We start from the raw sequence: 13333 nt of genomic DNA, 5'->3' as shown, positions 1-13333 counted from the left end.
TCCAGATTTTCAAATAATTGTATCTCAGCCAAATATTGTCCGATCCTAACAAACCATACATCAATGGAAAGCTTATTTATTCAGTTTGCATATTATGACTAAATCTCAATTTTGACCCTTAAGGCTGGTTTTGTGGTCCAGGGTCACAAATATAGTAAAAACTGTAATATTATGAAATATTATTACAATAAAACATAACAGATTTCTATTTGAATAATTTTAAAATGTAATTTATTCCTTTAATTTTTAGCATCATTACACCAGTCTTCAGTGTCACATGATCCTTCAGAAATCTTTATAATAAGCTGATTTGCTGCTCAAGAAACATTCAAAACGTTTGAAAAAGTTGTGCTGATTAATATTTTTGTGACGTATTTCTTTCAGAATTCTTTAAAACTTCAAAAGAACAGCATTTATTTGAAACAGAATTATTTTACAGTATATCAATATAAACGTATTTCTTTTGAGTAACTGAATGTGTCCCTCCTGAATAAAAGCATTAATTTCTTAAAACAAAATAAAGAAATCATCAGTAGTTCTGGTTCATGTTCCCAGGAATGTGTATGTCGGTTAAAAGCTTGTTTTGACAATTTTAAGTAGATTACATATGCTCACAAATCTAATAAAGACAATTAAAAGCCACAAAAGTCAATATAAAAATTTGCATATAAAAAAGTATGAACCGTGCTAGTACACAGTACAGTTAGCAGATGAGCGCTGGGTGCACAGGAAGTCACTGGTGATCTCTTTGTATCCTGGAGCTTCAGTAAGTCCACTTCCTGCACACAGACAATAAACCTCAGGAGCTGGTTATGTCTTTACATTAATGATGTTTCAATCAAAATCACTCTGCTGTTTTGTCCAATTTTACCTTCCATTAAGTTGTAGAGGTTACAGTAATTGGTGCCGTGATCTGTGACAGCATACCAGGTCTCTGACACCGACATGGCCTGGGGAACCAGTTTAAATAGCTTATTTGCTTGGTCAGAATTTATATTCTTATATAAATTAAGTCAAATTTAGGTGACTGTTTGCATAAACACTTACAGATACATGGCAGTGTGTGAAAAATCCATAGGAGACGAGTCTGAAGTTGATGTCATCAACGTATTTCTTTACTGGAGTTGTGTGCTTGGCTGATATGAAGTGCACAGATGCAGACTGCAACTACAAGAGAAAGAGAAAGAGCAAAATATTCATTTAATTTACACTGATGATACATAAACGCATCTCTTTACATCAACTCACACACCTTGTAGAGACATTTCTCTCCTCCCGTGGCACAGGTTGAGACTGTCCTCCACTTTTTAATTTGTGTGACCAGAGCTTCATACACACTCCTGCAAGGGAGACCCAAATACCTGGGAAAAGACAAACACAAGTTCTCAATGAACTGTATAGCAATAACTATATATACAATATATGCTACCATCTAGTGGAAACAGAAGCTATTGCACTGACTGCTTAAAACTGACTACTTTTCCCAAACTCCACTTCTACTTTATAAATCTTTAGAACTATAGTTTTGTACAATAAAACTATAAAATTGAACTATTTTCTCCAAAATCGAAATTCAAATAAATTCATAATAAGAATACTTAGAAATTAAATACATTAAACATTGTATAAACATTAACCAAATATAAATATTTTAAATAGTGGAAAATTATCAAGGAAAAATAGTGATAAACTTAAAGATTTAAGATTTAAAAAAAAAAAAACATAACTTTTTGGTTAACTAATCAAACCTCAATATTTTTTTTTTGAAATAGTTATTCAATATTTACTTTTTCATTTTAAATTATAGTTAAAGTTTTAGTAATTTTGTTGTGTTTTGTCATGTTTATTATTTAAAAAAAATATTTAAATCGTTTTTATTAATTTTATTTCAGTATTAATTGTTTTAGTACATCAAGGTAAACAAAACTCAGCGAAAGTTAAAATACATTTTTAAAAAATAATTTAAATTGTCTTTTTCATATAAAAATAAAATGTTTAATTTTTTAAATATTTTATTTTAAGTACCAGTTTTTATATGGTTTTAGATTTAGTTTTACTTAACTATAATAACCCTGTAACAAATATAAATATGCACAAACACTAACTAAATTTAAACAAATACATTTACATATATATTTTATAATTATAATATAAACAAATACACATGCATTATTTAAGTTTCCTCTCAAACATAACTTTAAATTCTGTATGCAAATCCAATGCTAAAGATGTCATATTCTTTAATGCATATTTATATATATATATATATATATATATATATATATATATATATATATATATATATATATATATATATATATATATTAAAAAGTAACACAAATGAGAACTTTACCACTCGACTTTGCACTGTGCATGAAGAGGTCCAGCAGAGCAGAATTGAGATGTTCCTAATGTCACAATACCAATAAAGAGCAAGTTAGAGAAACGCATGATTATTCTCAGTCTCGTAGCTGCAACTAGTTCAGTCAGAGCTGAAAGTTTTCCAGAGGTCTTTACAGGACACAAACAGAATCATAGGATGGTCATGAGTGAGGCTGAAAGGGAAATTGATAAATTTAATTAAAACATCAACTGAAAAAGAAACAGGCCTACAGGGTGTGTGAGCGCTGAGCTCAGTGTGAAGTAAGAACGATTACGTTTTTTTAAAGTGAGTTTTCAGACATAGAATTAAAGTCACTCTTTCCCTGATGCCCCCCCCCCCCCTCCCCCCTGAGGACAAAAACTACTCATATTCTTAACAGTCCTATTTAAATTGAGGATCAGAACAACTAGAACAAACACTAGGGATTTGGGAAAAACAAAGCATGGTGAATTTTTGTAGGACAGTCTGGACAAGACAGATAAGGAAGAAACATCCAAACAGGAAAATTCAGTCATCATTTACTCATGTTGCTCCAAAACTGTATGACCAACTTTCATTTATGGAGCACACATCGATGTTCTTCAAAATATATTTTGTAGATGTGCAGATACAACAGATTCTACATTTTTGGAAGATTTTAGTGCATTTTTACACAGTTTAAAGTGCCCCATGGGTTATGAAAGTTTCATATTTTAGTTTTGGGAGTCCCCAACAACAGGTTGACATGCATGCAAGGTCAAAAACACTTTCATTGTCTTAATATGCATTTATTTTTTACCTTATTTGCTCAACCACTGCCAAACGATTCGCTCAACGATTCATTTTTCCAAATCCCTCCTTTGCGTGACGCTAATTGGTTTGATTGGTCTCATTTCCATTTCATCTTGCTTGCGTGATAAAGCAGCGTTTGTGAGCGCAGTGCTGCTTTGTGTACAGCGTTACTGGGGAAACCTACGGTGGCCGAGAGACCGCAACGTGCTGCAAACAGAAAAAAAGCACCTGCAAATTAAGAAAACAACTAAACAAAATGAAACAAAATCAACTTGGCAACACGCGCTGCAAATGCTCACAACACAACCAAATAAAGAAACGCACTGCAAACACTCACAACACAACCAAAAAAGAAACACGCTGCAAATAAAATTCTTTATTTGGTTGTTGTGAGCATTTGAAGCGCATTTCTTTATTTGTTTGCACTGTGAGCATTTATACGCTCTGCAATTATGTGCTGTCAAACTGATAAAGATGTTTTTCTTTATTTGCATGTGTTTTCTGAAGTTGCAGCGGAACCTAGTGGCAAAAAATGAATTCACATTTTCATTCAGACCAACACGAAAAGACCAACAAGTGCACGGGCTATATGCTAATGTTTCAGCTTGGGATTCGTTTTTAAAAACGACTAGTTTCAATGATTCAGAGTTGACTCTTTCTTTTGAGAGACAAAAACTTTATACACGGTGCACTTTCAGATTTAAAACTCGGCAGGATGTTTTCCTTCACTTAGAGCTGTGTTACACACTGCATGAAAGGTCATTTTCAAACATCCATAATAGGGGCACTTTAATAATCACAGCCTCAAACCAATGCAAAGCACAAAGTGTACACTAACATCCTCCTAACATCTTCAGCAAGTCATATGATATTCCTCTGACCTCCATACACACTCCTCCAGGATGTTGTGCAGCTTTACAACATGCTGTATCTGCAGGCCTGAAGCTGCTGAAGAAGAAGAGGGGTAAACAGCAGTGTGAACTCATCGGAGGACTGGAGGAAATAGCAAAGAGGCTATTTTTGGAGAAATTGACACGTTGTCGTCAGCATGCTCTTCCTGCTGGCTCTCTCTCGGTCCACACTCCTGCTGAAGATAGGACCTTAAGGTATCACAGATTTTAACACAAAAGTCAAGCAGTAAATGTCACAGTCTATTTGTATGGTCCCTAATTTATAGTGTCTGTCTGTCTGACTGTCTTTTAAATTAAACCTTTCTGTGTACCAGCATTGAGATATGTTGGAATGTGTCATTATTATCAGGTTTTTTCCAGTAATCTGTTGTACAGCCCATAATAGCAGGTTTTTTTAAATTTTAATGAATTGTTTCAATCCCGTGAAAATGTCATCGGTGTTTTGTTTAAAACGGGCACAAAACTAGTGCATTTCCCCAAATGCATATTAAATATGGTTAGATAAACAATATTATGAGAAGAGGTTGTGAATTATTTATCACATTATAACAAAAATAAGTCATTTTATGTGGGGTCGCTATCACTTATATTTAATATGATATTGCATAATTTGATAAATAAAGAGTAGACTATTTTATGTGCACTAACTCTAGTCTAAAAGCTTCTAATAATTTCATTTTCATGTAAGCAAATGAACATGGTCTAATTACCTGTACTACTTCAAAATCAGCATCTTGGCCTATCTAAACATCCTTTAAACATGTCTTGCTCGGTGATGGTGCTTTATTATTATCTATAATATAGAGTTACCAGCCTAGATCAACACAGAGGTGCATCAGAGGGCTGTCTTCACACAGCAGATCAGAGACATGCTGCAGCACTCCAACATGTAAGAGCATAGAAACAGAATAAACAAGAGAGGCAGATTATCATGAACCATTTCTTATGATGGCTGGAAGATGAAGTTATTAATAAATGGTCAAAAACAACCGGGCTAATTAAAAATTATTTTACTTTTTTTCTTAACTGGGTGTATTTAACACAAGGGTTGTTAAACAATATCAGTTTATTTTTTAGGATTAAATTATTGTACATGACGACAGTTGTCACGTGGAAAGTGTTGTTTTTCTCAGCGCCGTTCAGGATGAACCAACCACGTTCGTTAGTGATTAATTAATGACTCAGTGAAGAATTGGGCTTTTGAGCCTCCACGCGTCCTCTAGAGGAAAACTGCAGCTAGTGTTTAGTACCAGCTGCCGTCCAATGAAGAGATTCGCTGTTTCTCCGTGTGGGTCAGTGCAGATCAAACGGACAGAGGGCGGGGAAACAGTCACCGGTGAGGGACATACACATCTTATCTGTTTGCTCGATGGTGCCAAGGCAGATTCCATTACAGGTAACGTTATAACCTTGAGATGTTTTTGGCAATTACATATACATCGGTGCGTCATTTTCTATTCTACCATCATCATGCATGATTTACACAGCAACCTGCCCCTGATATTATATAAATATATAGGCTAGATATTGCTTCTGTTCTTCTTTGATGAATAAAGAATGATATATATCGTGTCAATACGAGCAAACAATCACCTTTGGTACTCTAACAGGTCACACAGCTTGTCTGAGATTTCAAAGTCATGGCATTAAAGAATACATACTGTAATTTGATTCCACATTCTATTCTGTATTCATTGTTGCGATGCCTTTTTACATTTTAAAACAGGTTTTTATGACGAAACACTACATGCATCCAACCTGTGGATCTTAATTATTATTATTTTAAATAATGAAGCTGTTAAATATAATCTTATTATTGTTTCTATAGTTAATATTGAATTATTATTGGTATTTTTATTACAATTATTATTATATTTACATTGTTATTTTAATAACAATTAGGCATATTTCCCACCCAATTCTAAGTACTATAATGCGTCCAGATAGTTTATTTGCGAGTTTAAATGGTCATTATTCTCAATAATGATTGTCATCAGATTCTCATTAGTGTAATACAATAATGGAAATAATGTAATCCAGACACATTTCTACAAAATAAAAGACGTGATTATATAAATATATATATATATATATATATATATATATATATATATATATATTATATACACAAATACAGTGCCCTCCAAAAGTATTGGAACAGTAAAGACAAAATTGCTCTGTTGGCTGTGGAGTCAAATATGATTAAAAGATGAATATGAGACAAAACTACAGAATGTCACATTTTATTATTAGCCATTTCAACACATACATGTTTTACCAGCTAAGAAGTTCAGCACTTTTAGAGTTTCATCCCTCTATCTGATGTGAGCATAAGTATTGGAACAGTTGCCTAACAGGTCTTTCTAAGTGATCAGCTGTGTCCTGTTGCATTCATTCTTCAGATATTAAAAGCAGGGAATGTGTCGTATCAGTTATATCCATTACTTCTGTATTCTGAATCTTGCATTCGATGATGACACTCACAAACCAGGATGAAGATGAGGGAGATAACTTTGAGAGAAAATGTTGCTGGTGTCCACCAGCGACACCAGCAACTAACAACGACCTGATCGGCTAAGAAAACAACAGTAATTGATGACAGACAAATCATAAAAGCTGTGAAAATGAATCCTAAAAGACGTGTCTGTAAAATCACCAACAACTTCCAGAAAGCTGGGGCGATGCTCTGACAATCTACTGTCCTCAGGAGACTTTGACACAGAATTACAGATGCTACACAGCAAGATGCAAACCTCTGACCAGCACCAAAAATAGAAAGGCAAGATTAGAGTTTGCAAAAAAGCACAAAGGTGAGCCAGAAGAGTTTTGGAACTGTGTTTATGGACCGATGATACAAAGATGAACCTTTATCTAAGTGTTAGGAAAGCAAAAATGTGGAGAAAAAAGGAACTGCAATGATCCCAAGCATACAGCCTCATCTGTAAAGCATGGTGGAGGTGGTGTCATGGCATGGGCATGCATGGCTGTCTCTGGAACAGGCCCTCTCAACTTTACTGATGACTTAATGTATGATGACAGTAGCAGAATGAATTTGAAAGGGCACAAAACCATCTTGCCTACCAATATTCAAGAAAATGCCACCAGATTCATTGGGAAGTGCTTCATATTGCATCAGGACAATGACCCAAAACACCCTGCCAGTTCAGTTAAGGAATTTATAAGGGCAAAGAAATGGAAAGTCTTAGATTGCCCAAGTCAATCTCCAGATTTAAATCTAATTGAACATGAATTTCACCAGCTGGAGAGGAGAGTAAAGGCAGAAACTCCCCAAAACAAGCAACAATTGGAATTGGCTGCATTAAAGGCTGGGGAATGTATTTCAAAGGATGAGACCAAGAGTCTGGTGATGTCTATGGGTCACAGACTCACTGCTGTGATTGTGTGCAAGGGATCTGCAACTAAATAATAGCTTTTAATCTTTTATATCTGCCTTATGTTCAACTGTCCCAATACTTTTGCTCACATCAATGAGTGGGATGAACTCTAAAAGTGCTGTTCTTTTTATTTGGTAAAACATGTATGTGTTGAAACGCCTAATAATAAAATGTGACATTCTGTCTTTTTGTTTCATATTCATCTTTTAATCATATTTGCAAATGTCTTGACTCCACAGCCAACAGAGCAATTTTGTCTTTACTGTTCCAATACTTATAGAGGGCACTGTATATATATATATATATATATATATATATATATATGTGTGTGTGTGTGTGTGTATGTATATATATATATACAGTAATTGAAATAAGTATTTTAAAATCATAGTAGTATTTGTTGTACTGTCTTTTTTTCTTATTTTTTTTTTAAATATGTCTGGAAAGGATGTTTCCAGTGATAGTTCATCTTAAAATAAAATATATAAAATATTTTTGTCTTTTAATTGTGGGGTGAAATATTACTTCATGACAAGTTTAAAGAGATTGTCTTTTAGCTGAATTGCACAAAATAGGCATCTGATTCTGAGATAAATTTTAACAAACATTATTCCATTAGTGTCTTAAGATCCAGTACGAGGTGCTTTGGGCCTGAAAATGGACTCTATTTCCCTGCTGGGCAGCAGCCCGGCCAGCACCAAATTCTGCTTCCTACCAAACGGGCTGAAGAACGGGTCCAAAGAGGGATCGGGCAAGCCCACGGTCGCCATCATCGGTTCTGGAGACTTCTCCAAAAGTCTGACCCTGCGGCTGCTCCACAGCGGCTTTCACGTGGTGGTGGGGAGCCGACAGCCCAAGAGAGCAGCCGAGTCATTCCCACACGTGGTAGACGTGACCCATCACGAGGACGCAGTGGGGAAGGCCAACATCGTGTTCCTGGCCATTCGGCGAGAGCACTATTCCTCCCTCTGGGACATCAAACACCTGTTGGCTGGAAAAATGCTGGTGGATGTCAGCAACAACAGACGGGTCAACCAGTATCCAGAATCAAATGCCGAATACCTGGCCTCTCTATTCCCAGAATCCATTGTGGTCAAAGGCTTCAATGTGATCTCGTCCTGGGCCATGCAGTCAGGCCCCAGAGACTCCAGTCGACAGGTACGTTGTACAAAATTCAGTGTACTTCTATAGCCACAAGACTCAGGAAAGTCTAAAGGTTTTAAACATGCTGAGCCAAATAATCTCACTTAGCAAGCTTGGCCAATTAAAACACACAGTTCAAAATGTTTCTGTTCAGATCTTTTGGCAGAGCTTCAGAACAGTCTGTGCAAGGTGTATCTGACTCATTCGCAGTCTATAGAAATAGTTTTTATGTTTTCATTTTATAATTTTAGTTTTATTAATTCTGTTACGTGCTTTTGTAATTATTATTATTATTATTATAAATATTTCTGTTCAGCTTTAATCTGTTTATTATAGTTTTATTTAGAATATTTTAGCACTTAAACATATTTCTTAATATTTTGAAGTAGCTTAATTTTTTTTAGTTTTAATTTTTTAGTTTTAGTAATTCTGTTATGTGCTTTTGTAATTATTATTATTATTTTAAATATTTCTAGTAAGCTTAAATTTTTAGTTAAGTACTTAAACTTATTTATTAATATTTTGAAGTAGCTTTTTAGTTTTCATTTTTCAATTTTAGCTTTAGTTCTGTTATGTGCCTTTGTAATTATTACTATAAATATTTCTGTTCAGCTTTAATTTTAAACATTTTATTTTAGTTTTATGTTTAGCAATTTTAGTACTTAAACTTATAAATATAAATCTTATAAAGTTACTTTTAGTTTTGTTTTTTTAGTTTTAGTTTTACTAAAGAACACAGATTTACTGCTCTATAACTGCAGTATATGCAAAATAAAATAAAACAAAAATAAAATATTACAGACCCTGTTGTGTTCAACAGTGTGCTAAATACTGTGGGTCAAAAACAAAATATAGCTCTCGGTATGCTAATGACAATCGTGAAGTGACTTGGTGTCCAAGGAATGTTGATGATGATGAGGAAGATGATGACGAGGATTATGTCTCCTCGTATTAGCAGAGACCCATGGCTCTTCCAGCCAGCAGTGAAAGCAAATGCCTTATTTACAGATGAACAAATGAGAAACTCTATGAGCTGAAAGAGGAAAAGATTTTATTAACTCAATGAAACATCCATTACAGCCGTGCCATAAACTTGCTTTTATCTCACAGTCTAATTTTGAAACCTTATAAAGTCGGTGAATTAATTCCACTCTAGTTATGGGTTCTAGGGAATGCATATATATATATATATATAGTAGGTCTGAGACCACATCGAAAATAATTTAAACCTGAAATTGGCCAACAATGATTTGGTCACCAATATATCAGCCTAATTGCTGCTGTGAATGATGAAGGTTTTGAAAGGAGCTGATTGATTGTAATCTCTTTCTACAGGTCTATATTTGCAGTAATTCAGTGGACGCTCGACAGCAGCTCATTGAAATGGCCCGACAGCTCACTTTCATCCCTGTGGACATGGGTGCGCTCTCCTCTGCCAAAGAAATCGAGAATATGCCACTGCATCTCTTCACCGCCTGGAAAGGACCTGTTCTGACCGCGGTCGCCTTGTCCATCTTCTTTTTCGCTTACTCCTTTGTGCGGGACATTATCCATCCTTACATGAAGACCAGACAGAGTTTTTTCTACAAGATTCCTATGGAAATAGTGAACAGGACGCTGCCTGTAGTGGCTATAGTTCTGCTAGCGCTGGTGTATTTAGCAGGACAGCTTGCTGCTGTGTACCAGCTCATCTACGGGACAAAGTATCGCCGCTTCCCGCCCTGGCTGGAGGGCTGGCTGGAGAGCCGCAAACAGCTGGGCTTGCTGAGCTTCTTCTTTGGCTGCATTCACGTGCTGTACAGCCTCTGCCTGCCCATGAGACGCTCAGAGAGATACCTGATGCTCAACATGGCCTATCAGCAGGTCTGAGTGTGTTCTACACCAGAGACATCCAGCAGTTCCACTGTGGTGGAAGTGTTTTTTGTTTTGTTTTGTTCAAACTTTTATTCTGGACTTTACATTTTGAGGGTTTGGCTAATGTTACAATAATAATAATAATTATAGTTAATACAATATAACAAATATATGAATACATGCATATACATAAAGATACAATTATATTTATAGAAACTGATACTATATTTTTATTAACTAATATTGTTAATAAAATATAAAATAAATATACAAATGCATAAATACATACACAGAGATATGAATAGAAACTACACTATTATTATTATTGTTATTATTAGTAGTATTATTTTACCGGTTATTAATTATATATGTTTTAGCAATTTCGTTTTTTGTAGTTCAGATTTATTTTGATTATATAAGCATTATATCAGCCTATCATCCACAATAATAATAATAATAACAGTAGTAGTTAATAAAATAAATACATAGAGATACAATGATATTAAAAGAAACAGCATTATTAATATTATGAATCATTGTTAATTAATAAATAATAATCATAAAAAGTAAATAAATACATATAGAGATTAATTAATAGAATATTAATACTAAGCCTAATTAATAATCATTGTTAATTAATAACTATGATAATTATCATATGTAAATAAATATATAAATACATACTGATACGAAAACATTTTTTATTATATAAGCATTATATCAACCTATCATCCACAGTAGTAGTAGTAATAATAATAACAACAACAATAATAATAATAATAATAGTGATGATGATGATGAAAATATGTTTCCCTGGCTTTATATATTTGTTATGCACCAAACCCTATAAAACTTATAAAATTTCATAAATAAGTGTACATTTAAAATAATTATTTATGTAAAATAGATGTTTAATATACATCTAAATAATTTCATATGTACATTTATAGTTATATAAGTGTAGTATAAGTATATAGTATAGTAGTATGAATGTAAAATACCTAGAGCAATGATATTAAATGATATTAATGATATTAAAAATATCCTATAAACAGATCTTATTTTTTTCTTTCTCTGTAGGTGCATGCCAACATAGAGAACTCATGGAATGAAGAGGAAGTTTGGAGAGTGGAGATGTATGTTTCCTTTGGCATCATGGCTTTGGGGCTCCTCTCTCTATTAGCTGTCACTTCCATTCCATCGGTGCACAACGCACTCAACTGGCGAGAGTTTAGCTTTATCCAGGTAAGACAATCTCCATCCTCCAATCTTGCAGCTTCAGTGTTCTTTGGTCCTCAGACAAATAAGATGTCAAACGGGCGTCTATATCCTGTCAGTCCACTCTAGGTTACATCGCCCTGCTCATTTCCACGTTCCACGCTCTGCTCTTCGGCTGGCAGCGGGCGTTTCTGGAGGAGTCTTATCGCTTCTACATGCCGCCCAATTTTGTCCTGGCCCTAGTTCTGCCCGTCACGGTGATAATCGGAAAAGTGGTGTTGCTGCTTCCCTGTGTGAGCCGGAAGCTGAAGCGGATCAGGCGTGGATTAGACTCCAATCAGAGCCGCACCAACCACGAGAGACCAGCTGCCCACGTTTCACCTGAGAGGGTCACCATCATGTAACTGCACCGCAGTTTTTAATGTCACAGTAACGGTTAACTCTCAGCTTTTTGTTTCTAATCATGCACATAATACCTGGCCAGCATACAGCCTATCTATAAGTTGACATTTCAGCTGCTTTATTGGACTCGAAAAGATTTATTGGCAGTTAGTATTTGGCTCCAGTCCTGTTTTCTTTAATGAATAGGAGTTGTGGCAACGGTCATGTGACCTCACTGACCCCTTCAAAGGAGGATGTCATGTGACTGGATGACTTGTGTCTATTGTATACCAAATCTTATTAAAAATAATGTTATTTATGCACACTGCTGTTCGAAAATTTGGGATCAGTAAGAGGTTTTTGAATGTGTAATGTTTTAATTGTCACCAAGGCTGCTTTTGTTTGATTAAAAAAAACAGGACCATTGTGAAATATTATTACAATTTAAAATCAGTGTTTATATTTAAATATATTTTAAAATGTAATTTATTCCTGTTATGCAAAGCTGAATTTTCAGCATCATTACTCCAATCTTCAGTGTCACACGATCCTTCAGAAATCATTCTAAAATGCTGATTTGCTGCTCAAGAAACATTTCTAATTATTATTAATAAAAATAGTTGTGCTACTTAATTTGTGGAAATTAGATAAATGTTCTTTCATGAATAGAATGTTCAAAAGAACAGCACTGATTTGAGATTAGAAATCTTTTGTAACATCATAAATGTCTTTACTCTCATTTTTGATCAATTTAATGCATCCTTGATGAATTACATATTCCTTTTTTTTTTTTTTTAAGTAAACTCTTACTGACCCCAAAGATTTGAGCACATATAAATGTGCAGTTTGATTAAATCTCATGCCAAAACTCTGCCTTATGTCTTTACGTCAACATGAAAGATTGTCTTTGCAATCTTTCATCAACATGTAACTTTATCCACAAGGGAAATGTGCAAAGATTATGGCCAAAATAACACATAACTATTGTTTTGGGGGAAATAAAAGTATTACCTTTGTGATCAAAATGCTCCTAACGTTCATATCCCGGGCTTCATTCTGGTACAGAAACACCCTCTTTTCTCTTTCCCAATGGGACTCCCTGAAGTTCTGCCCTGTTTCACTGAGAAATATAGGGGAGAGCGGGGCACAAAGTAACACTTTTTGACTTTCTCAAATTGTGTAAATCCAGTTTGTGAGTATAATTTTTTATCCACAGTAATTTCACACTTGTCTAGTACAAATATGTCGCTTTGTTTCATAAATACAGTGTATACGTT

At 34.5% G+C, this 13333-nt stretch overlaps 2 protein-coding genes across 2 annotated transcripts; one reads left to right on the top strand and one right to left on the bottom strand.

Moving 5' to 3' along the window:
- Positions 1–221: 221 nt before the first annotated feature.
- On the bottom strand, positions 222–2488 carry LOC306865278 (uncharacterized protein). The gene is made up of 5 exons (XM_079409801.1): positions 2354–2488; positions 1253–1361; positions 1048–1167; positions 872–950; positions 222–779 (listed from the first exon to the last, which is right to left on the bottom strand). Exons 1-5 carry the CDS (start codon positions 2449–2451, stop codon positions 688–690), a joined length of 498 nt encoding a protein of 165 aa, XP_079265927.1. The 5' UTR covers positions 2452–2488; the 3' UTR covers positions 222–687.
- A 5605-nt stretch (positions 2489–8093) lies between these two features.
- Positions 8094–12079, top strand: LOC306865275 (metalloreductase STEAP2-like; the record flags this gene model as incomplete). Its single annotated transcript, XM_079409798.1, has 4 exons — positions 8094–8618; positions 9939–10466; positions 11538–11702; positions 11795–12079. Exons 1-4 carry the CDS (start codon positions 8118–8120, stop codon positions 12077–12079), a joined length of 1479 nt encoding a protein of 492 aa, XP_079265924.1. The 5' UTR covers positions 8094–8117.
- Between the last annotated feature and the right edge of the window lie 1254 nt (positions 12080–13333).

This window comes from Barbus barbus (assembly GCF_936440315.1).
Source record: "Barbus barbus genome assembly, chromosome: 46".
In the NCBI taxonomy this organism is placed as follows: domain Eukaryota; kingdom Metazoa; phylum Chordata; class Actinopteri; order Cypriniformes; family Cyprinidae; genus Barbus; species Barbus barbus.
Note: the sequence above shows the minus strand (reverse complement) of the source record. Positions and strands in the feature narration are given on the sequence as shown.